The 26,577-nt window shown below is 40.6% G+C and overlaps 1 protein-coding gene across 2 annotated transcripts in view; it reads left to right on the top strand.

Annotated features, from left to right (window-relative positions):
* Ap2b1 (adaptor related protein complex 2 subunit beta 1) overlaps positions 1–26,577 on the top strand; it is a 121,241-nt gene that overhangs the window by 25,502 nt on the left and 69,162 nt on the right. For both annotated transcript variants that reach the window (XM_026780203.1, XM_005349362.2), the window contains exons 6-14: positions 6,117–6,307; positions 8,628–8,849; positions 9,593–9,713; positions 9,831–9,926; positions 12,482–12,597; positions 14,379–14,544; positions 15,750–15,848; positions 19,522–19,781; positions 23,300–23,492. In XM_026780203.1, coding sequence (XP_026636004.1) covers positions 6,117–6,307; positions 8,628–8,849; positions 9,593–9,713; positions 9,831–9,926; positions 12,482–12,597; positions 14,379–14,544; positions 15,750–15,848; positions 19,522–19,781; positions 23,300–23,492 — 1,464 coding nt within the window. The remainder of the gene's footprint in view (positions 1–6,116; positions 6,308–8,627; positions 8,850–9,592; positions 9,714–9,830; positions 9,927–12,481; positions 12,598–14,378; positions 14,545–15,749; positions 15,849–19,521; positions 19,782–23,299; positions 23,493–26,577) is intronic.

Below are 26,577 nucleotides of genomic sequence, written 5' to 3'. Positions count from 1 at the left end.
TCCTGCAACATTAATGTATATCTTTAATCCAAGCACTTGGGAGGCAGAGACAGGCAGATTTCTGTGAGTTTGGAGTTACCATGATATCTATATAACAAGTTTCTGGCCAGCCAAGACTACATGGAAAAGGGGGTGGGAGAAGAAGGGGTTGGGAGTATTAATTGAGATTTTAAAGTGTACCCATTAAAGAACCTGGCATATGCCAGAAGATGACTGCTACTGTAATTATGAAGTAGACATTAGGACAAGATCAATATCCACATTAATTTAATACCCATGCATTTTGATAGAATAATATCTTGTGATAGCATCAGAGTTAAAACATTCGCTCAGTTGTGGATTTTACTAGCCCACTTTGTAAGTAAGCTTGTCTTCAGGATGAAGACACACTGGCAGCTGCAGGAAAACAGCATCCATGATTTCTTCACAAATACCAGAATTTTAGAAGCATCATTTGATAAGTATGTTTGTAGGAAAAGTGTGCTTTTGAATAGAGTGCTCCTTAGAGTTTTGTCCATGTTAGTCTTTTCCTTGCTTAATTTGGTTTTGCTCTCTGGTATCTTGGGTTTTCTTTCTACAGCTAACATTTATATTAGGATCTACAGTTTGAGAGACTCCCTTGGTAGTGATACCATGTGTGCTTTGCACTTTAGTGTTGAACTCAGTTCTCAGCCCCTCTGGTTTACTACAGAACCCCCATGATCTCCATCTTCCAAGCCTTCTATCACTCTCAGCAGCCCTGGGAAATACCCATTTTCCATTGTAGTGGCATTTCACTTGTATTTTAATAAGTAAAACTTCAACCTGAAGGTCCAAAAGGCAAAACAGCCAGCCACTGGCTCTTATCTCTACCTCAGTTCAAAAATGGTGATCCTGTCTCCAGGAATCTCAGAATGAGACTGAGCCTGAGAGCTGTCTCCTCCCGTTTTATAATCCTCTCTAGGACTGGGATTAAAGGCCTGTACCACTACTGAGTGGTTTCTATGGCAAGATAGTGTGTCTACTGGGATTAAAGGTGTGTTATTGCTGCTTGGTCCATAACGCTGGCCAGTGTGGCTGTTTTACTTTTCTGATCTTAGGCAAGTTTTATTTATTAAAATACAAGTGAAATGCCACTACATTCCATTGCTCCAGCCTCCCATAAGGTGTAAACCAATTAGTAAAGAACATATTTTCTCAGTGTACCTGAGAAATATCAGTGAATCTGATCCTCCTTAGCTGTGTGTTCCCCCAAGCTTTAGTGTCCTCATCTTCAAAATGGGAATAACAAAATGCTTATGTCATAGTGTTGAGCTTTAGACAAAGGCTCTCAAGACATTTAATGGTGAGTTTAGTATAGAATAAATCTTAGTAATAATGAACACGGATTTCTCATTGTTCTGTGGTGATGGGTTTAGTAATTCTAGAAAGATTGCTCTTTTAATGGCAACACTTTTATTTTAAAAGCTTTTGAGAATATTTGAAGAGATAAAACCAAAGGACATGATAGTGAGATAAGAGGGTGGGGCGATGAGGTGACTCGGTGGCTGAGAGGACCTGGGTTCCATTCCCAGCATCCGATGTCCTCTTCTGACCCTCACAGGCAATAGACATGCATGTGGTGCATATACATACATGCTGGCAAACATTCATATGTATAAAATAAATCTTAGGAAGGAAAATTTTAGGAAATGCATTATAAGCATGTGTGAATTTGTCAAAAGAGTACATTAATTTTTATTTTTATTTATTTATTTATTTTTTGGTTTTTTGAGACAGGGTTTCTCTGTGGCTTTGGAGCCTATCCTGGAACTAGCTCTTGTAGACCAGGCTAGTCTCGAACTCACGGAGATCTGCCTGCCTCTGCCTCCTGAGTGCTGGGATTAAAGGCGTGCACCACCACCGCCCGGCTGAGTACATTAATTTTTAAAAGCTTTTCAAATAATATTTAGACTAAATCTTGTTTATATTGGCCTATATTAATTCCTTTTCATACATATATGTCATATATTTTGACCATAAGTACCCCATTATCATCTCACTCCTCTCTCATTTATCCCTTTCCTCTTCCTAATTAGTCTTTCTTCTACTTTCATGTTCTGTGAGGTGTGTGTGTGTGGGGGGGGGGCAGAAGGATAATGAGCACCCATGTGAGTGACTGGGATTCTGACCCGGGTCCTCTGAAGACCAGCCCATTAATGCTGAGCTCTGAGCTGTCTCTCCTGTCCTAGATACCAACGTTGTAGAAATCAGTTTGTGTGTCTAGAAAGCTCAGTCTCCCCATTGATAATGTTCTTTCCCCTCCTGCTTTGGTGTTTTGAATCAGAGGCTTATGTAATTAAGACTGGCCCTGAATTTCTAATTCTCCTGCCTCCGCATCCTGAGTGCTGGGATTGCAGGTGTGTGCTGCCACATGTGACTGCAAATGTACTTTTAAAAGAACTTCCTTTAGAACTCTTTTTTCCCTATGTGCTCCTAGTCCTTCTGAGATTACAGCAGCATTCCTAAGATAAAGGATCATTTCTTAGGGAGGAAATGTTAGACTTGTCTTAACAGTTCCGATACAGAGTGACACTGTGACCGAGGGACACACGTCTGAGATGCTAACCTTGGCTGAGCTTTCTCTTTGGACACTTCTCACTCTGTCCCTACAGTGGTGTGTTCTTTGGAGAAGGTTCTTTGGGAAGAAATGATTTCTAACTTATCACTTTATCTTTAAATTTTTATTTCAAAAATATTGTAGAAGCATTGGCAAAAAAAAAGAGGCCTGGTGTACACCAGCTGCCCACTTATCAGTTTGAACTCTGTCTTTTCCTTCATCCGCCCCAGATTCAGTGTGATTGACTGGCATCAGGTTGATCACCATGTGGGCGCACGCTTTACTGACGTGAGAATGTAAAACACTCCACCATGAGCATGCCTTGGGTAATTCTGGAAATCCAAGAGTCTGAATTGATTGGAAGATGACTGTGAAGAGCTAGAAGCAGCCTCGGGTGGTTTCCGAGGAACAGGAAGTCTGGTGCAGGGTGGAAGAGCGGCTCATCTGCCCGTCACTTTGGTGGTGACTTGACCGGTATCCTCTTCCTCCCGCAGGCTCTGCTCAACGTGGTCCTCTGATCTGATCTTTCTGTTTATTTTTATTAGCTGACTTTTGAGTATTTCCTTCCTTGTTTTAATATGTTAGTAAGTAGACATTGGCTATTTAAGCATTAAAACTTACCCTTCATTAGTTGCATGACACACTTTCTTTAACTTCTAATTGCCTATAATGGTAACGAGGGGATTCTAACTCCTCATTGTGTTTAATCTCTTTCTGTTCTCTCCATGTCTATTTTTAGTTCCTCATTTCTCATCTTTTCTATTACCAAACCTTCTATTTAACTTTAAACAACACATGCATGCATATACACATATGCATACACACATGAACACACACACACGCATGGTGGGGGTGAGGGAAATGCATTGATAAAAATGATAATTATGGTAGGAGATTTCTTTTAAACTGATGACCATGGTTGAATGTGTTGGCATAGCAGTCAAAATAAGCAGTTGACGTAAGATATTTTAATTTTTTAATTCTAAAATAAGGTCAATCATGCATGGGAAATAAGTTATTTTTCCTGCATGTGAAGTTCCTGTGAATGATTATTATTTTTGTTTGTTTAGGGGTTGTTTGTTTGCTTGCGGACAGGGTCTTGTACCCCAGGCTAGCCTCAAACTTCTGTAACAGAAGATGACCTGAACCATGCTGGGGTTATAGGCAGTGTTTCATTCTTTATGCATTCCTGTTTTACTAAATCTCATGCACAAGGATGGAATGAACAAAAGCCTTTGAGAAAAGCTCACACATGTTATTATAGATGATACATTAGGTCAGATTGGGTTTGTGGCAGTGAAATGTCTACTTATATTTACTCAGCAAGTCTTTGGTTCTTTTCATGTGGGGCTTTGTGTTCTCATCACCAAATTATAGCTTAAGAGTATTCTGTCTGCCATCCTTATCTTCTACATAATGATGGCTATTGCTACATTGTACTATGTATTAAATCACACTCTCTTGGATATTTACTTTCCCTGTTTATTTCATGATTAGTATAACCTCCCGATTACCTAGGTAATGTGGATAATAACACTGATAGCTAGGTTGTAGCCGTTGTGTTTCTGTCTTGTTAACATGACTGTAAAACTCAGTTTCTTAAGCTTTTGTCGGGATTTTAGTAAGACTCGACTATGCATCAATGCCATTGAATTTTTTTTAGGTATTGTTGAAGCTGGCTTCTTGATTCTTTTTAAATTATGAAATACTTATGATCAGCCATGCTAATCTTAATGTATGGACTTTTAGTATAAAACATATTTTAAAACTCACCTGTACAGAACCATGGGGTAATATTTTCATTGTGGTGTTCATGAGTGCTTTTGAAATTTTAAAATAACTTTGAATATTCATTTATCAGTTATGTTAGAAATAATCTTTAATTTTTATTTAAAATACTGACCTTGTTTTGTAGCTACACATATTCTCCGATCAGTGAATCAAGGCACAAGTGTACTTTCTTGTCTAGAGTAACAGTTTTTCACACCATCTCAAAGAAGAGGATGTATTTAAAATATTATATTTCATTGAGTCTACAGTTTCATCAACTATAACATATATGATTAGCTTCTATATCCCTGTGAAGAACATTCTCCACTAAAGAATGGATGATTGCGGGCTAGAGAAATGGCTCAACAGTTAAGAGCAGTTATTGTTCTTCCAGAAGATCCGAGTTTGATTCTTATCAACCATCTGTAACTCCAGTTCCAGGAGATCAGCATCTCTTCTGGCCTTCGAGGGCACCAGGCACATACATGGTGTACAGATATCCATATAGACAAAACATCCAGGCACAGAAAAAAAACGTGATGGTTGTTTTTAAATGCACTCCAGTTTTGGAGATGTTAGTGCAAAAAAACCTTCCTGTTGTTACTTGATGAATTATGGTAATGTTACCACCTTAAATTTGTTTCAGGCATTGTGTAATTTCTCTGTTTTTGTTTTTAAGGACAAGGTCTCTCTTTGTAGCCCTAGCTGTCCTGGAACATGCACAGTAGACCAGGCTGGACTCAAACTCAGAGATCCACCTGCCTCTGCATCCCAAGAGCTGGGATTAAAGGCTTAACATGGAAAAAAATTTAATGATTTATTTTATTTTATCTGCATTCATGTTTTGCCTGCATCTGTGCCTGTGCAAGTCTGTCCTGAAGCTGGAGTTACAGACAATTGTGAGCTGCCATGTGGGTGCTGGTAACTGACCTCAGGAAAAGCAGCCAGTGCTCCGAGCTGCTGACCAACTTCTCCATAAATATTTTTTAATGTATAACAAAATTGAACTTGTACCCTCAAGCTAAAATTAGTTTATGAGGTAGATTAAATTCTCCTTGATTTCCAGATGAGCAAACCACATTGTATAGAGATTATATGTTCTTCTAGAATTGTGTACTCATGAATTACAGTTTCCAGTACACTTACTTACTCTGAGGTATGCGATAATATTGAATAACGGACAGTGTCACCTCCCTGTTGTCCACATTCATTTATAATTTGGCCTTTGGCCTAGATTTTTCTCTGTTACACAATTCAAATATTTATTGAGATTTTACTTTTGACTTTTTTTTTTTTTTTTTGGTGAGGTCTCATTCTATTGTCCATAGGTGGGCCTGGAGCTTACTTTGTAGCTAGCCCATAATAGTCCCAAACTTGGAAATATCCTTTTTGTCTCAGTCACTCGTGTGTTGAGATTGCAGGTATGAGCCACCAGCAGTTTAGCTTCATTTTTTTACAGCTGTTGCTGTGTCTTGATTTTAGCTGCAGTTTTGAGTGCAGCTACAGTGGTTAGTATTTCCATAGTGAATCATCGTGCCTCTACTAATGGATGAATTACTCTGATTCTGGAGTGCCTGACTACTCAGAAACTGTATAGGCTGTCATTGGTGGCTTAATGCATGTTTTGAAAGCAGTTCATTTATTTCTGTCTAACTGGGTAAAATGTTTAGGAGCGAATTGAGAGCTGTGAAGTGATCCTGCCAAGGTTTTTGTGTGTCGTAGCTTTGGTTGTCTGGCATATTAAAGTCACTGTCTGTTTCCTTCACAGGTGGTGGCTAACGCTGTGGCGGCATTGTCTGAGATCAGTGAATCTCACCCAAATAGCAACTTACTTGATCTGAACCCTCAGAATATCAATAAGCTTCTCACAGCCCTAAATGAGTGCACTGAATGGGGCCAGATTTTCATCCTGGACTGCCTGTCTAATTACAACCCTAAAGATGACCGGGAAGCCCAGAGGTCAGTCTGTCTACTGGACATAAGCTGATGGTCTTGCCTGACTGAGTAATGTCTAATGTCTGCTCCTAGTGTAAGAGGCTATCAGACTGAGGAAGGCAGAGGGTGTAGGGGACATTGCTATCCCTGGCTTTTCTCACTGGAGTTAGGGACACTGTAAGTGCTAAAGCACATCAAGAAGAATTTAGTTGTTTCTGTTATACTTCTGCCAAAACTTCCATCATATTGTCACCCATCTCCCAATTCCTGGTCATTTGGTAAACAAAAGTTATGTCTGTCCTTGTGATGACATGCTGTCTATTCTGTTAGATTCTTCATACTAGTTTCGGAGCTGAACAATAGATAAGTGTTTTAGAGGCAGCAGCACAAATGTGTCTTGCCCTTGATTTGGCGCTTTTGAGAACGGCTTGATTGCTCCGCTCAGCCCTTTACCGCCTACAGTTGCGGATTTCCTTGACTGTCAGAACTTTATTGGCAAATGGCATCAACACATAAGTACATTTCAGTTTACAAGGCTGGAGTTACTACCCATTTTTAAATTGAGCACGTTGTATATATAAGCACTGGTCTAGGCAAAGTACTTCTGAAGAATTACTGACTCTCCATTAAAGTTGACATATTTTAATTATGGTAGATAAGAACCTTCCTTGCCTGGCTGAAGCTGATTTCCAAGCTACTAGAATGTAAGTTCTCTTCACTTGTCTGGGAAATGGTTCCCTCTGGACCTAAAACTGTTGGTAGTTTCTTTCCATCATTGAAAGTACAGTTATATTCTGAAGAGAACTTTACCAAGAATTTTGTTTTCTGTTGGCTATTGACATTGCACTCATTAGTTCTCTCAGCAGAACTTCTTAAGCCGGTGCTCGGTGCTTGGGCTCTGTGCTAGGCTGTGAGAATTCCACAGAGACCAGGCAACAGTTGTGGTCCTCATGCACCATTCACTCTGGGGTAGGAGTTTATACAGTGTGGATCTTCAAGAACGCAGGTCATAACTCATGACTGCTAACAGAGGTACTAGAAGGGTCTAAGAAAGGGCAGGTGTTTAGAGTAATAGACTATAAAGAGAATGCTTCCATCTCTGTAGTTTCTGTTTGTTTTTAGTCAGGGTCTATGCATATAACCTCTGCTAGCCACAAACTTGTGACCTTCCTGCCTCAATATTTGTTTTGTTTGTTGTTTGAGACAGGCTCTCGATGTGTAGCCCCCACTGGACTCAAACTTACCATATAGATCATGGCCTCTAACTCAGAGATTCATCTGCCATTGCTTCCCAAAAGCTGGAATTAAAGCTGTGCATACCACACTTGGCAGGGTTTTATTTTTTTATTTTAATTCTTGGAATTATACTTTTTAAAAAGAGCAATTGAGAAGGTCTCTGTGAAAGGGACTTTTTTAAGTCTGGAGTCAGCCGTGTGGACATAAAAAGAAGAGAGTAAGCAGGTGCTTACCTTGTCTCTAATATTGTAAACAGGACTCGTGATGTTACCCAAGAGCAGCCAAGATTAGGTTGATTTCAGAGAACACTATACGTGTGACTATCAAGATTCTACGGGGCATCTAAGCATAGGTAGTAGGGACTAGAAGAAGTTAGGAGAGCCGGGCGGTGGTGGCGCACGCCTTTAATCCCAGCACTCGGGAGGCAGAGGCAGGCGGATCTCTGTGAGTTCGAGGCCAGCCTGGTCTACAAAGGGAGTTCCAGGACAGGCTCCAAAGCTACAGAGAAACCCTGTCTCGAAAAACCAAAAAAAAAAAAAAAAAAAAAAAAAAGAAGTTAGGAGAATATTAATATTCTAATATTAAAAACCAAACCCAAACAGAACAAAAGCCTCATCTGTTCCCGAGTTTTTCTTACTAGTTTGAAAGCAAGAGGCTATGTAGTTTTGTCTGCCATCCCACTTTCTCTTTAAGACACAGGTGATGGCACCTCTCACTGTGCATTTATTTTCAGGACGTTTGGTTTGATTTCCTATAGGTTGAGTAGAGATGAGCTGTGAGGCAGGGAGCCCTAGCATTATGTGTGGGAGACAGAGGACTAAAATCCAGAAGGTAACTGGTGTGAGTGCAACTGTCTGGGGGGTTGCTAGTTCCCTTCCGGTTTGGATATCCCTGTTGCTGGCTTCTCAAGTCTTCTGATGCCCCTGCTCTGCCTGTAGTCTGCTGGCACGAGGCTTCTGCGGTGTTGGATCCCATTTTGACCTAAGCATGGAGCTTTGACTTTGCCAACTGAATCTTCGATTTCTTGATACTTGGGCCATGGAACTCTGAAGCATAACTTTATGGATGAATTGAGCAAAGGTGCTGTATTTTCCCTTTCTGCCCACAGCATCTGTGAGCGAGTGACTCCTCGACTCTCCCATGCCAACTCTGCAGTGGTGCTTTCAGCGGTGAAAGTCCTGATGAAGTTCCTGGAGCTGTTACCCAAGGACTCCGACTACTATAATATGCTGCTCAAGAAGTTAGCACCTCCTCTTGTCACTCTGCTGTCGGGGGAGCCAGAAGTACAGTATGTTGCCCTGAGGAACATCAATCTAATTGTCCAGAAAAGGTGGGAAATAGTGGTTTGGTGATTTTAAAACGTGTGTGATCTTGAATTAAGCTTAATATAAATGCCCTATAGACGGATGCTAATCTCTTTTGTTTGTTACTGTGTGGAAGTGAAAATGTTATTATAGTAGTACAACTTGCCCAGGAATAGAGCTTACAGTTACCAGTCTTTCGGCAGTAATTATCTGCTGTTGCAGTTCAGGGTTGTTTTGGCTTGTTTGTTTGTTTGTCTTTTGATTTTTGAAAACAGGCTCTCACTGTGTAGCTCAGGCTGGCCTTGAATTCACAAAGGTTCCCCTGCCTCTTCCTCCCAAGTGCTGGGAGTAGAGGAGTGTGCCATCACACGCAGCTAGGTTGCTTTCTTAAGTGCTTCCTTTGGATATGCTACCCTTGGAAAGCTGTAGTTGAGGACCAGGTTTTTCTTCCTCAGCAGTTCTCTTTGGTAACATACCCCTTGTCCTTTAAAAGAACACAAATCAGATACCAAAAGGAATTTGTGGAGAATACATGGGCTGGGAGTTTAGCTTTTTGCTAGAATGCTTGCCTAGACACCCAGGTTTACTGTGCGGAAGTAAAAGTGTTACTGTGTAGTGCAGCTACTATATGGGGTGGGGGCACAATAGAGACTTATACAGCACATTTGTCAGTGGTTTTGCCTCCCTCAAGGGGGCAGGCAGGAAGACTGAGCAGGATATGTCAGTAAATAAGTTCTATCTTCTTCCTTTCTTGTGTTGTGTATCACAGGCCTGAAATCTTGAAGCAAGAAATTAAAGTCTTCTTTGTGAAGTACAATGATCCCATCTATGTTAAACTAGAAAAGTTGGACATCATGATTCGTCTTGCATCCCAAGCTAACATTGCGCAGGTCAGACCTTAAGTTGTCTCAAATTTATGATGGCTTTGAACTTAAGATCTGACATCCAGAAGGCATGAAATTGCTGTTTGAGAATCTTTAAAGGTTATCCACTTGGATCTTTGACAGGTTCTGGCAGAGCTGAAGGAATATGCCACTGAGGTCAACGTGGACTTTGTTCGCAAAGCTGTGAGGGCCATTGGACGGTGTGCCATCAAAGTGGAGGTAAGGCTCCAGAGGAGATATAGATCACACAGTATGGGATTTTGAGTGTTCATCTTTTTAGAGTATGTATATTTTGAAGTTAATCAAAATAATAAAGCATATACTTAATGAACTGAATAATTTAGTGCTTATGGGTGTTTTGTCTGCCTTATGTCTATGTACCTTGCGTGTGCTAAGTACTTCTCTAAGCCAGAAGAGGCTATTGGACCCCCTGGAACTAAAGTTACAGATGGGTAGTCATGAGCCATAATCTGGGTGCTGGGAATCTAACCCAGGTTCTCTGGAAGAGCAGCCATTTTTACTCTTAGCCCCTGAGCCTTCTCAGCCCCAGATTAAAGCCCCTAAAGGGTTTCCCACCAAGCCCAGGCCTCCCTTCTTAGGACCTCTGAAGGCTCTTGGGAAGCAGCCCCAGGTCACCCCTCACCTGGGATGAGCTTGGCAACCTGTGCCGCTACAGGCCGCACCCTTGGGATAAACTGTGTCTTCCAAAAACAACGCCCTCACAGTGCCCGCCAGGCACTACAGCCCTAGTGAAAACGAAAAGCCGCTGTCCCTGGTTCTTTTCCTTCTCTACCTAGACATACTTCCCCAATAGTATTACTTTTAACTCTTTTTTATTTTGGATTTTCTTTTGCTACATCCATATCCATAAAGAGTTTTATTATTTACTGACTTGTTAATTACAGATTTTTATCTTTTCAACACACCCCACTCCTCCCCCCGAGTGGCTTTTTTGGTTTTACTTGTTGAGACAGAGTCTTACTGTGCAGTCCAGGCTAGCTCCAAAGTCACATTCCCTCTCCCTTAGTCTCTCAAGTGTATGATTTCAAGCATGAGACACTATGCCTGGCTTTAATTTTGTGGTCTTTTCCACACCTTTTTTTTTTTTTTTTGGTAATATGTGTTCTTAGGTGTTGTATTTTGTTTTGTTTTTAACTTATTTTGATATTACCTATTTATTTTTTACATTTATATGTTTATTGTTTGAGGGGGCAGGCAGCATGTGGAGGTCAGAGGACCACTTGTAAGAATTGGTTCTTTGCTTCCACCATAGGGTTCCTGGAGATCAAACTCAGGTCAGCAGGCCTGGTGGCAAGTGCCCTTATCCGATGATCCATCTTGCTGGCCCCAATACCACACATACCAATTGCTCACTAGACTTAGAGACTTTCTCAGAGACTGGACTGTATCTTCATGGTTCTACTGATCTCATACCTCCATTTCCTTTAGATGCCTAAATCTGGAGGCTTGGTGATATTCACGAGTTTCAGGTGGTGGTGTGTGCTTTTTAATCCTAACAGGAGGCACATAATTTAGTGACCTGTGATCGTACATTGTGATAAATGATAGACTTACCCTTGGCTTTGGGGATTTTTCTCACAATCCTGTCCTCAAAAAAAAATCTGTCACAGTACCAATAAATTTATCAATTTGTATTTAATATTCAGTTAGTAAAAGGTTAATGGATTAAATTATATTCTGGTATATTTTGAACTATAGATAACTGAAAAGAAAAGAAAAGAAATGCTATGGACCTTATATTTGTAAAATATTTTGTTAGTCTATACAAAATTTGGTGATTCCTTTTTAGGAGGTTTAAAACACCCTGTGCAGGAGGTCAGAGAAATGACTCAGAGTATTGGTTGATCTGCCATGAGATTTGGAGTTTAGATCTTAGCAAATACATCAGGCAGCTGACAGGCTCCTGTAACTCCAGCTTCCAGGGCTCTTCATGAGCACCAGCATGTGTGTGTGCACACAAATGCAGTTTTATCCTCATCACAGTGGCTGCACTGTAAATAATAGCAGCTGGCTGCTCAGGCTATAGCCTGGGAAGGAATTCTGTCCACCTAGACAATGTCTCTGTTGCTGCCCTTAAAAGTAGCTTTAACTAAATTTCTGTGGTTCTAATAAAACTTGAGATTCAAAGGCTAAGGTGAAAACCTTTAAGCTCAGAAATTCCACAACACACACACACGGAGAGAGGGAGGGAGGGAGGGAGAGAGAGAGAGAGAGAGAGAGAGAGAGAGAGAGAGAGAGAGAGAGAGGAGAGAGAGAGGAGAGAGACCAGTGAAGAAATCTTTTTTAAAACACCAAAACATCCCATGCTCCGTTCACCTACGAATTCCAGTTAAGGACCTCCCACTTAGATGTACTCTTTGCCTTTCTTTCCTCAGACCCTGGCTATTTTTTTCCTATTTCTGGTCTTCCAGTTATCTAGGTTAATGTTTACTCATTTAACTTAATTATCTGGGACATAGAAGTATACCTCAGTGGTAGAGTGCCTGACTAACTTGAGTGAGGCTCTTAGAACACACAAAACCGAATCCAAAACATTTCTCAATTTGTTTTTTAATGAATAAAAGTGGTATATTTCTAGAATTTCTACTGTTGATATACAATAGATGATCTTCCTCTAGTATAGCTTTAGCAAATTCAAGTGCCTGTTAATTTAGTGAATGTACTTGTATGTTTCCCTTTTTTTTCCTTTTTTGTGTTGAGATAGTGTTATTGGATAGATCATCTGACTTATGTTTTGATGCTTCTCTCCTTAGCAATCAGCAGAACGCTGTGTAAGCACATTGCTTGACCTAATCCAGACCAAAGTAAATTATGTGGTACAAGAGGCAATTGTTGTCATCAGGGACATCTTCCGCAAATACCCCAACAAGTATGTCAAAATTCTTGTAACTTTCTCAAATCATTTGGGAAATGTTTAAGTAAGGCACGTTGAAATTGACTAGGTAAGAATTATTGTTCTTAATATAACTGGTTATAATAGATACTTTATTAAAAGTCAGGATACATAGGCGTGCAGCTAACAGAGATTAAACTTCTCATTTAGAGATGGTGATGGGGTTTCACGTTGGCCCTGTGTGCTGGGATTGCAGGCATGAGCCTTTGTACCCATTTACTTCTATTATTTTTGTAAAAATGAGTCTCTGCTTGAGTATATACTGTTTGGCAGTTACCAATTAACAGGAAACCTATATATTCCCTGTTGTCTGGACACACTTTGTTTATGTTAAACAAATGATTGTATACTTTACCCTCTTGGAAGGGTCTTAACATGACACATGAATCATGTGGCCACTGCTTCACAAAAGCACGACAGTAATAGCCACATGGTTTACTTTGTGTGGGACCTGTTACTTTGTGGGAAATGCCAAATTTATTGCAGTGAATTCCCCACCTCTGGCCTCTTGTGCAGTGTTGTAGCTGCTTCCACACAGATACTCAGATCCTGCATTTTCACATCACAGAATTTCAGATTGAGGATTCTTAGTTTATAAAACAAAAACAATAAAACCAATACTTTAATTCTGAAGACAGGGAGTCAGAATTCGTGTGTTGTATGTGTGTGTGGTTTTTTATTTTGTTTGAGAAGTGTTATTTTTAGAAAGAGGACCACCATCTTTTACTGCGCTTCCCAAAAAAAGGAGAGTAAGATTTCTAAACTGTTTTGTTATAGGTTGTTTAAATAAAAAAAAGGTGTATCTCAGTATGACCAATTGTGTAAATAAGGGGTTATGGCAGTTTAATTTTAAGAAAAGTCAAAAGCCTGATTTAATGAGTAGGAATGGGACAGATATTTGACCTAGTTATCTAGGTCAAATTCCCATTATTAATTTGTTCCATCTTGTTCTATGTTTAATTACATTAGCCAGCTGGTCTTGGTGACATAGGTCTATAATGTCAGCTACTCAGGAGGCTAAGCTGAGAAAGAATAAAAAGAAATTATTGAATTTCTTAATAGAAGCAGGTCTTTAGAATGTGTGCATTAGAACATAAAGATTTCTTTCACAAAAAGCAGATGGGGTTTGGGGGATACTCAGATAAAGCGCTTACTGCATAAACTTGAGGACCAGAGTTCTGATCCCTGTCACCCATATAAAAGTCAGGCTTACCTGGTGGTCCACTTGTAAACCTAGTGCCAGGAAACAGAATATCTGGGCAAGCTGGCTAGCTAGACTAGCTGTATCAGTGAGCTCTGGTTTCAGAAAGAAACCTTGCCTCCATTAAAGTAGAACATGTTGTCAAGCTTCTTTGCGCATGCACGTACGCACATACATACACAAACACACCACACACAGAGAGAAATAGAGTGACAAGTGCAATAGGAGACAGATGGTTTCCTGTTCTTTTCTAACCCCATCTTCCTATAAAAAGAAAGTGAGATTTCTAATGTTTTCTACCATGAAGGCAAAAGTGCATACTAGAAAAGCTCTCTATTGTACTTAAAGATTGGTTTTAGACATAAGATAGTAGAATTTTCTTATACCACAGGTTAATTTTTTTTCCTTGTGAAAGTCTGTCTCATGAACTCTTGTAAAAGTTTAAATCTTAGTTATTGACATGTAATTCAATGGCTTGGTTTTGACTCTTAACTTCCACTGTCAAGTACAGTTCTTAGTTTTGTCCCTGGTAACGGTAGTCCATTTGTTGTAACAGGTATGAAAGTATCATTGCCACTCTCTGTGAGAACTTGGACTCCCTGGATGAGCCCGATGCTCGAGCAGCTATGATTTGGATTGTAGGAGAATATGCTGAAAGAATCGATAATGCTGATGAATTACTAGAGAGCTTCCTGGAGGGTTTTCATGATGAAAGTACCCAGGTAAATGCTCTTCTATCCTGTGTCTACATCTCTTCAGGAAGATAACCGATGTTAAACATTGAGTCGTTTCTTGTATGCATTTATATGCCATGGTTTCCCTTTCTCAGAGGGGATGACTGTTTTGATCAGTCCTGGTTCCTAGCGTGACAGCTGCAGAGCTTAGACCATGGTTTATAGACGCTAAAGCACATTGGAACATTTGGGGGCTCTTTGAAACCTGGGTTGCTGGTCCTCCACCCCAGAGAGTGAGAAGCACCTATGTAGTCTCATTTCTTACGTGCTGCGAGCGATGCTCCAGAAGTGAGCTTCCCTGTGGTGGTTGAGAGCAGTAACCAGAGTTTTATTTTCTGTCACCTAAGGATGATTACATATTGTCCTTAGCATTTGCTGTTGCTCATTACAGAACATCATGGTGAGACTTGAAAAGATTCTCTGCGGATGATTAGATTTCTCCCCATCTGTCCTTCCCTCCTATAAAATTAGAGTCAGAGACCTAGAAAAGCAGCCAGACTATTAAGCCTTCTCTCTGGCATTTGTGCTCATAGCAAATAGAAGTTTGTGTATGTAATCCAATATAGTAATTTTAATAGGCGTAATATTAATAGTAGATCAGCAGGCTCCCTCTAATTGGCTCTAATCTGACATAATTCTGTTTTGGCTCTTATCCCAGTATGGCAAGTGGTTTCATAAGTCCTTCAAACTTGTAAGCTTTGGCCAAAGTAAATAATACACAATTTAATCAAGAGCCAGTTTTATGTGTATACTTTAAAAAATAGAGTTGAGGCCTGGCTCAGAGGGTAAAGGTGACTTTTGCCAAGCCTCCTGGCAATCTGAGTTTGATCCCTGGAACCCGTGTAAAGGCGGAAGGAAAGAACTGACCACAGAATTGTCCTCCCCGTGTGCCCTGTGACCCATGTACTCATACACATTATGCATACACATCATGTACACACAATAATACTTTTTTATTAAAAAGAAAGAAAACAGTTGAAAATATGGCCCAGAAACAAATCATTTTTGATACAAAAATGCAACTGGAAATAAGAGGCTAGTGAATGTTCAGGTGATTACTTGTCTCTGAGAACCCCTTTGGCCGCTCTTCGTTCCATTGGCTGAGCTTCCTCTTTCATCTCTCAAAATCAGTAATTCATAGTTGAGGAAATGAGATGCTGCCTCTCATTTACTTTGTTGATTTTGTTTTTTAGGTGCAGCTCACACTGCTTACTGCCATAGTGAAGCTGTTTCTCAAGAAGCCATCAGAAACACAGGAACTGGTCCAACAGGTCTTGAGCTTGGCCACACAGGTGAGAGATCTGAGAGCATCTGAAGGGTTGATTTGTGCTACTTCCCATGGTAAAAGTGGACACTTCTTGTCTTATTCAAGGCTGTGTTTGCTGTGGTGAGCTCCACAATGAAGAGCAACTTGGGGAGGAAAGGCTTTTTTCAGCTAACACATCCTGAATCATAGTCTGCTGGGGGAAGCCAAGGCAGGAACTCAAACCTGGCAAGAACCTGGAAGCAGGAGCTGATGGGGGGGTCCATCAGTCCATGGAGGGGTACTACTTACAGGCTTGCTTGCTCCTTATGGCTGCTCAGTCTGCCTCCTTATAGAACCCAGAACCACTGACCCAGGATTAGTCTCTTCCACAATGGGCTGGGCCCTTTCCCTGTCAGTCACTAATTAAGAGAATGTCTTACTTGCCTACAGTCTGATCTTGTGAAGGCATTTCTTCTTCTTCTTCTTCTTCTCCTCCTCTTCTTCCTCCTTCTTCTTCTTTCGATCTATGCAAGTCCCTGCACATATGTGGTGCACATACATACATTCAGACACGCACATATACACATTTTTAATTTAAAAATAACAATTTAAAAATAAAAAAATTAGATTGACTTCAGTTTTCATGATAATTTTGAAAAGCTGATTTAGATTATATATTATTGATTAAAAATACCCTACAGAGGTGAAAATAACATTGAGTCTGCTATCTTCTAGGTGACTCCTTCAGTTTTCATATGAAATGCTGTGTGCTTTATCTACCTTTCAGAGAGGCGCCTTTCTCTTAGAGATAATGTTAAAGTGCTTACACCGTTTGATACTTGAATTATATGATGCTTTCCTGGTGGTGCACACCTTTAAGTCCCAGCACTCAGGAAACAGAGGCAGGTGGATCTCTGTGAGTTCCAGGTCAGCCAAGGCTATTAACAGCAAACAAACAAAAATACTCTGACAAGCGACATAAGGAAGAAAGGCTCACAGTTCCCATCACAGTCCAATAAGACTGGAAGTCATAGGAACAGGAACTTGGGGGGGGGGGGCGGTCACATGGTATCTACAGTCGGGAACAAAGAACCGTGCACGCATGTGTGCTGCTCAGTACCCTTTCTCTATATCACCAGGATTCCTCCACCCACAATTAAAATGGTTCTTTTATGTGTATCAATTATCATAATGAAGATACTACACCTCCCCTCCTCAGCGCACCCACAGGTCCATCTCCTAAGTAATTATGTATTCTGTCAAGTTAGCAGTTAACCCTGACCATCACATAAGATATGTCTGGTCAGAAGAAAAGAAGTTCAAGTGAATTCTAATTTGGGAATGTGGCTATTGGCCTTAAAGGTCAAGTCATAGCCAGACCTGATGGCACAGGCTGTAATTCCAGCTACTGGAGAGGCTGAGTCAGAAGGATAACAAAAAGTTCAAGGTCTACCTGGAAAACTTAGTGAGACTCTGTCTCAAATTTTAAAAAGTTGTTAAAATGCTGGGGATATAGCCCAGTCATAGTAGCATGCACAGGGCCCTATGTTCAAATTTCAGCAGTGGAAAAGAATATCAGGTCACTATCTCAAATCCATAGAAATCAAAATAATTTCTTTTTTATAGTGTAACTAATACGATGATCACCAGTCCATCAGACTTAGTAATGTCTTTCATTGAATATGCAAACAGGTTGGCTTTAACACAATTGTCAATTAAGATGTGTATCTATACATAGAATTCGATTCAAATATTAACTATTTTTTTTGTCATTTTCACTTGTTTCTAATTGGTATATTATCAGAGTTTCAGTCCCTTCTATGTTACTTTGCCTAGTTCTGAGCTGTCATTTTCCTGTTACTAATTTTACATCTTAAAGATTCGTTTGTAAGTGCTCTTGAAAATATTTTTATTTTAATTTTTATTATGTGTATGACTATGTGTGTATAAAATGAAACTGGTTTCTATGCCAAAAGCTTGTGTGATGTGTTGAGACAATCTAGCTTGCTAATAGTGCTGGTTATTGGAGGTGGAGAGTTGAGAGTGGGAAGGGATTGAATAATTGTGACAGATTTCTTTTTTATTTTATACCCTTGTAAATCTTGGTGTAGTGAGATTATAATTTGTTTTTCTTTCCAAGACAAAGTCTCACTACGTAGATCTTGAACTGGCCTTGAACTCAGAGAAATTGCCTTCTCTGCCTTCCCAGCGACTGGGATTAAAGGCGTTCACCACCACGCTCAATAGAGTATAATTATTTTTAAACCATAAACATGCATAAAATTATTTTAAAATTGCAACAAAAAGAGTGCTAAATTTGTGTTGCGTTTTTTTAAGGCACATACATTTGTGATTTGTTGTTGGATCGTGTGGGGTTTTTTGTTGTTGTTTTTGTTTTAGTTAATAGTACTTTTATAAGCATTGTATATAGTCTCTTTTTACTACTATGACTTAACCAGTTTCTCTATAGGAGATGCATGTAGATATTTGAATCAAGAAGAAAATTATGGTGCTAGATAATTGGCTCCACAGTTAAGAGCACTTGCTACTCTTCCAAAGGAACTCAGTACAATTCCCAGCATCCATATGGTGTCTCACAATGTCTGTAATTCCAGATCCAGGGGATCCACAGGATTTGCACACATGTGTCCATATAGACAAGTAGACATCTAAGAAAAAATTTTAAAAATTTAAGAATATATAAAAAATAGATATAAGGTAGAATAAATGTTAGAATTATTACTACTAATATTTATGGCCATTTTATTAAAATATTTAGAGATGGGGGCTTACTGTGTACTTAACTGACCCAGTTCTCAGTATATATCCCAGGCTGCCCTCAAATTCATGCAGTCCTCCTGCCTCAGCGTCCTGAGTACTGGAATTACAGGTGCATGCGACTTATGTAACAGTTTTGTTTTTGTTTAAGCTGACACATGAGGGCTAGAGAGATGACTCAATGTTTGGTTAGGAGTACTTACTGCTCTTGCAAAGGACCTGACTTCATTTCCCAGCACCAACATGGCTGCTTACATCCATCTGTAATTCTAGTTCCAGGGACTCTGATAGCCTCTTCTGTCCTCTGTGGGTATTGCATGCACATGTTGCACTTATGTATACTGTATGTAGGCAGAACACTGGTACAAGTAAAATAAAAAGTCTTTTTTTTTAAAGACTGACACATTTTTATTTGTGTGTGTGTGTGAGAGAGAGAGAGAGACAGAGACAGAAAGAGAGAGAGAGAGAGTAGAAAGAGCACATGTCACACTCTGCTTGTAGAAGTCAGTTGACAGCTTGTGTGGAGTCAATTCTCTTTCCTCCTGCCATATAGGTCCCAGAGGTTTAACTCAGGTCACAAGGCCTGCATGTGCCTTAACCCACTGAACTATCGTGATATACAGAGACCTTAATAGAATAATTAAAATACTATTCTTATTTCCCAAGGCCATTTAACTATTGCTGGATTAAAGTGGCTTTTTTTCTTCTCAGCTTCCCTTTGAATTTGAGTCTGAACATTAACCCCTTCTCAGTGTATATTTAAGTTCCTTGAAACATTAGACATATATAATTATAAGTATATTATTAGATCCCAGTAAAATATCATTTTGATATCTAATCTGCTTAAGTCACTACAGCAGTGCCTTGACAGTAAGCCTGGCACTTTAGTGTCTCTGTGGAGACAGAGCCAACTGAGTCTCCTTGCCTTTGCTTTGCTTTAGGATTCTGATAATCCTGACCTTCGAGATCGGGGTTATATTTATTGGCGCCTTCTTTCAACTGACCCTGTGACAGCCAAAGAAGTAGTGCTGTCTGAGAAGCCACTGATCTCTGAGGAGACAGACCTCATAGAGCCTACCCTCCTGGATGAGCTCATCTGCCACATTGGTTCTTCGGCCTCTGTGTACCACAAGCCTCCAAATGCTTTTGTGGAAGGGAGTCATGGGATTCATCGCAAGCACTTGCCCATTCATCATGGGAGGTAAGCAGGTGAAGTCACTCCATGAGGACTAAGCTGCTGGTCAGGCGCCTTGTCTTCTGCTCTGTGCCTGAAAAGGATCTTGCTGTGCCTTCTGCAATCTTGCTGCCCTAAAGGGCTTCTTTCTCTCAGTTCCAGCATAGGAGTACAATAAAACTAAAGGAAATTATGCTCATACCTTCTGTTTTGATAAGGTTTGAAAGTTTCTTAAGTCTAGTAATTTATTAAATACCAGGCCTGCCTGAGGAGCTTGCTCAGGTGACAGAGGGAGTCTGATCCCCAGAATCTATGTGGAAAAACTAGGCATGGTAGTGAATGCTTGTAGTCAGCCACTGGGGAGGTGAGACAGGAAAGTTCTGGGGCTAGCCAAACTAATCAAGCTTCCAGGGCTCCTTGACATGGAACACATGCCGCACGCACTTAAACACAGATGTGCGTAAATGGAAAGAAAAATCAACTAGGCACCTGAGGAACAATGCCTCAGCTTTCCTCTGTCCTCTGTGGGTTGGCACATGCTCACATACACACAGAAAACCTTAGTAGAGACCATTTCTCTTGTATAGATGACTTACGTTAAACTACTAATGAAATGCTTTTATAGAATTACAATGTATTACAGCTTAGATTCTATATATAGATAAAACTTTCAGTCACATATGTCTACTTTGTTTTGTTTCACCAAATTAGTTTAATGAGATCAGTAAGGAAAGTGTGTTAGGAGCAGACCGCAGGCAGCATGCAGCTTTTGCTTCCTAACTCTTCAGTTTTAAAATCAGAGAGGAGGAACACTAATAAGCTCTTTTTGCTTTTGTTTAGAGGGGTGGGTTTTTGTTTTGTTTTGTTTTTTGAAATAGGGTTTCTCTGTGTAGCCCTGGCTGACCTGGAACTCACAAGATCCACCTGTCTCTGCCTCTTGAATGCTGGGATTAAAGGTGTGTGCCACCATTGCCCAGCCTGCTTCTGTTTTTTAAGGCAGGGTTTACGTACCCAAGGCTAGCCAAAACTCCTTGTTCAGCCTAGAAGCTTAGATTTTCCTGCTGTACTTTGCCATGAAGTTGGGACTGCAGGCCTAGGCAACCAAGTCTGGCTTTATACATAGGTCCTTATCAAAGCCCCTTAGCCATTTATACTTTATTTTTGTCTTTAAAGACTGATACAAGAAAAACATACTTTGGTATAAGTGGAGATAATGGCTGGGGAATATATTTCTGTGGTAGAGTGCTTGTCTATCACCTCTGAGGCCCCTAAGTTCAATTCCCAGCATGCCAGCCATCCAAAAAAACAACAGGGGTTGTAGATATATGTGATTAATTGCTGCAAATGGCATGTGAGAAAGGTCCATCTGTAGGAGGAGGTTGCTTGTTCGTTTCCCGGCCACCCAGACTCCCAAAATAATCATACAGAAACAATATTATTTACAGTACTGTTTTGCCAATAGTTTAAGCATATTTCTGGCTAACTCATATCCTAAACTAACCCATCTCTGTTAATCTGTGTATCGTCACGTGGCTGTGGCTTACTGGGTAATTAAGTTCCGTCCCCCGCATCTGTCTCTGACAGGGGCTACATGGCTTCTCCCTCCTCTTGCCTCCTTTAACCCAGCATTCAGTTTAGTTTTCCCTGCCTAGCTAAGTTCTGCCCTGCTATAGGTTCAGAGCAGTCCTTTATTAACCAATAGTATTCACAGCATACAGAGGGAAATCCCATATCATCCATCCCTAACTCTTCTGCAGCAAAAGTTAGTAATGTACTTGTGACATGAAATACAGCAACACTTGAAAGCTTTAGCCTGCTGCCTCTTGTAGTGGTTTAAAAGGTGAGGTCTTTTAGAATCACTCAGAAAAGAGTGAAGTGCTGTCTTCCCAAGTGTGTACTGTGCCCAGTATTTGCCAACTGCCCTAGAAAGATGAATGTGGTAAATAGTTGTCTGATTTGGGACAAATTAACCTTTTGAGATTATGTCTTTGATGGCATTTATGCAGTTACTTTACACGACTTTAAAATGGGAAACACTGGATATTGATTTTCTTGGATGTAATTTCATTAGCCTTTGTGTTCATATGTTTCTTAAAAGTTCTGAGATCATCTCCTGTGACTCCTCCTTTGTCCCTTCATGATAGGGCTTTATTGATACTTTTCATCTTAAGTTGTCTTTCTTAGATTGTCTTTTTCTTCAGTCTCTGCAGTTCCATGTTGTTAGTTTTCATGTGACAACGTCTGATAGAAAAAACCTTAGGGAATGGGATAGAAGGGCTCCCCTGCTTAAGGAACTGTAGTAGGGAAGACATGGCACCAGAAGTGCTCCACTCAAGGCAGTAGGAGTGGGAGGCAGCAGAAGAAGCAGAGAACAGGCTAGCACGAGAAAGAAACTGCAACTTTTGGCAGCTGGATCCTAATGGTTCAGCAACCATGGAAACAAATGTGGGCATGTTTGTAGAGATTGTCCAGACTGGGTTAATTCAGTTGGGAAGGCCAACCCTAAGAGACAAGAGCTGGGGGCCCAGGCTGAATAAAGAGGAGAAGGTAAGCTGAGCACCAGTATTCATTGCTCTGTGTTTCTTGATTGGGCAGAGTGTGAGCATCTGTCTCCTGCTCTAGCCACCGTGCCCTCCCTGCCATGATGAACCACACACTTGAACTATGAGCCAAAACTCTTTCTTAAGTTGTTTTTATCACATACTTTGTCACAGCAATGAGACAAGTGACTAGCACATTTATCTTACTATGTGTCAAAATATGTGACAGAAACAAGTGAGATTTATTTTGCCCTGGTCATAGCAGAGAAGGTATGGGCACAGGAACACCCCTGCTCATGGCAGTAGGGGTGTAAGGCAGCACTTTGTTCTCATAGAAGCCAACAGGATGTCGGGTATGCCTTTGAAAGCTTTTCTCTATTGATCTACTTCTGCCAGCCAGGACCTATCCCCTAAATGGCCCCACAGCCTTGAGATGTGTATATAAATTTCCTTCCAAGTTTATTGTCTATGTCTGGCTGCTAGTCGCTTGTCTTTAGTTGACTTTTGAACATCTGTAGTTATTTTTCTTTACACATAGCAGAATTGAGCATCTTGAAGTTATGGTTATAGCACGGTTGTAGAATGTGTTCTTAGCATAAGAACACCAGAACAAAAGCAGACAAAACCTGAGTGTCTTTTTTTTTTTTAAAAATCATCCTTCTGGATCCCCTGTTGGCAGCATCGCTCATCCTCTCCTTGTTTGTTTACTTACTCCTCCATGTTCAGATTTTGTCCAAAGCTACTTAAGTTTTTTGTTAACATGTATTTATTTTTTATGTGTGTGCGCACATCTCACGAAGGACAACCTGTGGGAGTCAGTTCTCTTCCACTGTGTGAATTCTTGAGATTGAACTTGATGGCAAGAACCTTTACCTCCTGAGCCATCTCAGCCCTGTTTAATTGTATATTTAGTGTTTTGTGATTATACCTGTGACGTTTGCTTGTTGCTTTTTCGTATCATGGGTGAAGATATTTTTCTAATCTCTCCTCTGTGTTTGATTACAGCACTGATGCAGGGGATAGCCCTGTTGGCACCACCACTGCAACCAACCTGGAACAGCCTCAGGTTATCCCCTCTCAAGGTGACCTTCTGGGGGATCTTTTAAATCTTGACCTGGGTCCCCCAGTGAATATGCCACAAGTGTCCTCCATGCAGATGGGAGCTGTGGACCTTTTAGGAGGAGGACTGGATAGCCTGGTAAGCAGTTCCTTTTTTCTGATTATTTTTAGTTCTTGGTGAACTAGAGAACTTTATTCGTCTTTCCTTGATAAGCAGAAACAGAATTATCTATCTTTAGAGAGTTTGTTACCATTCTGTTCATTATTGGGATGGAATATGTCTGCATGTGCTTTGATTTATCATGTTGACCTGCTTATAAGAACTTCTGGTATTTAGCCAACCTGTTATTTGGCTATCTTATTAATATCCTTACCAGAGTTCATTATTTTTCCTGCTTCTTAACTTCTTACAAGTTTTCCTTTGGTCCTGAGTATCATTAAAGTGGCTTCATACTGGTCACCATCTTTCAGGCTTTTAAACCTGTTGGGTGTGGTGGTATATACCTATAATCCCATCACTTGGGAGGAGAGGCAGGAGGATCAGGAGCTGAAGGCCAACCTTGGTTACAAAGTGAGTTCCAGGGAAGCCTGAGTTACAGGAGACCCTGCTTCAGCATGCACACACTCTAAAAAAAAAATTTAAATATATTCTTTTAAATATTTATTGGTTTGTGCATTTTCCAACTCCAAAATGTTTTAAGGCAGTTATGTGAGCATTTTTGTCTAAACTGTACCCTTATTACAGTTGGAAAAGACTGCTTGACTTTTCTCCTTCCTCCTCCTCACTTCTGCCTTTGTCATACTTCCAATTTAATTAGCTTCCAGGATTCTAATAATAAAAGGCTCCAAAGTCCAGAATGTCTGGGAAATGGGCCACCAGTTATTGTTGTACAAGATGGAGAAATTATCAAATGGCAACCGTCCATGTCTGGGGAAAAGCCTAGGAAAATGGTAGGTCACAAGTCTCCCTGCAAATCAGGTACTTAACCTTCGTGGATTACAGACTAGGTGTCTGATACTCTGGTGACTATCAGGATGCCTGACAAGTTGATGTATTTCCCAGCAACATTAAAAGGCACACACCATAGTATCATCACACTTTCGGAGATGATAGAAGCAAAACCACTTACTCTCTTCTGCATATAATGTCGTTGTCTCTTAAGCGTTATGAGGACTGTGGTATCTATGGCTTTTCCATGTCAGTATAGTTGCATTTAAGATTTGATTGGCAGAGAATTCATTAAGGTTATAGTCAGACCTCTGTGAGTTGTGCACTGCATCCAGAGTCTAGTCACAGACCATGCAGGGAATTCTAGCTTGTTGTCTCATTTAACATCCCTGTTGTCTTTCTTTTGAACATGGAATTTGGTCTTGACTAACTATAGAAGAATAGTATTTTGTCATCATCCCACATTGCTGTATAGCCTTTTACAACTCAAAGTAGACAGATAATTTAAGTATCATGGAGCTGCCCAAGAAATGAAAATAGCTCTTGTTGTATTGATGTATCAACTATAGGCTGAATACTACCTCCTCAGGTTTATGCTTTAACTTCCTTACTGCTTTCTCTGGAGGGTTACTACATGATGGACTCATTGAACCTAAGAGGACAAACGGGTTTAGGGATGGAGGTGGAGAAGAGGCCCTGGTTTTGGTGTTTCCAGGCCCACAATTCTAACAGGTGGATAGATACATAGTACATAAAGATAAAACTCATTGTAAGTATTGCTTCAGACAAAAAGGCTGTGGGAGGAGACAGATTTTCTCTCTGTAACAGCCCTAACTGTCCTGGAACTAGTTCTCTAGACCTAGTTCTAATTCGAGGCTAGTCTCAGATGCTGAGTGCTGGGATTAAAGGTGTGTGCCGCCACCACCCAGCTGAAATGGCTAAATCTTGAAGGGCGAGAACCTGAGTTTGGTTGCCAGCACCCACATCAAAAAGCAGGTAATGGTGGCACACATTTCTAAGCCTGGTATTCAGAAGCATGGACAGGTGGATCCCTGGGGCTTGTTGGCCAGCCAACATAGCCTAGTTAGTGAGTGTAAAGGTTCTAAGAACTTGCTTGAGGTTAGGCACAGTGCCCCTTAATCCCAGCATTTGGGAGGCAGAAGTAGATGGTTCTCGGTGAGTTTGAGGCAAGCCTAGTCTACATTGGAAATTTCAAGACAGCTAGGGCTATATTGTAAGACCCTTTGTCTTAAAAAAAAAAATGGCAGGGTACTTTTCTAGTCAATTAATTAAATGTGTATGGGTGCTTTGTGTTTTATGGCTGTGTACCACATGCATACTTGGTGCCTCAGAGACCAAAAGAGGACATCATATCCTCTGGAACTGGAGTGACAGATGGTTGTGAGCCATCATGTGAGTACTAACAGCCCTTACTTTGTAGTAATATGAGCGGCGGGGCTGCGTCCCCAGCACCCCGCTACCCGCAAGGCTAGCTTTACCCGAAATAATTACACGGACACTGTATTCTTTTAAGCACTGCTTGGCCCATTTCTATCTAGCCTCTTTTAGGCTAACTCTCGCACCTGGACTAGCCCATCTCTAATAATCTGCTGTAGCTCACAAGGTGGCTTACCAGGAAGATTCTAGCCTACGTCCATCCTGGGTTGGAGCTTCATCGCATGCGTCTTGGAGAGCAGAGCTATCCCTGCGTCCGCCCAGGAGAGGGGAGCATGGCGTCTCTGCTCCAGAGAGCAGAGCTGTCAGTCTGAGCTCACTTCCTCTTCCTCCCAGAGTTCTGTTCTGTTTACTCCTCCCACCTATGTTTTAACCTATCAGGGCAAGCAGCTTCTTTATTTAATTATTAACCAATGACCTTCCTCCATCATTACTTTTTACTTTGAATCTGTATATAATTTAATATATTCACTCAGAAAACAGAAATTTCTTTTACAAGAGCAACACAAGAGAAGCCCAAATCTGGCTGTGTAGAAATAAGTTTCTTTTTAAAACGAAGGAAGGAAGGAAGGAAGGAAGGAAGGAAGGAAGGAAGGAAGGAAGGAAGGAAGGAAGGAAGGGGAAGGGGAAGAAAGAAAGAAAGAAGAAAGAAGAAAAAGAAAGGAAGGAAAGAAAGAAGAAATAAAGAAAACTTATTTATTCATTTATTTATTTATTATGTATACAGTGGTCTGTCTGCATGTATGCCTGTAGGCCAGAAGAGAACACGATTTCATTACAGATGGTTGTGAGCCACCTCTGGAAGAGCAGCCAGTGCTCT

Source organism: Microtus ochrogaster, chromosome 7 (assembly GCF_000317375.1).
Source record: "Microtus ochrogaster isolate Prairie Vole_2 chromosome 7, MicOch1.0, whole genome shotgun sequence".
Taxonomy (NCBI): Eukaryota; Metazoa; Chordata; class Mammalia; order Rodentia; family Cricetidae; genus Microtus; species Microtus ochrogaster.
This window is presented reverse-complemented; position numbering and strand designations above follow the sequence as displayed.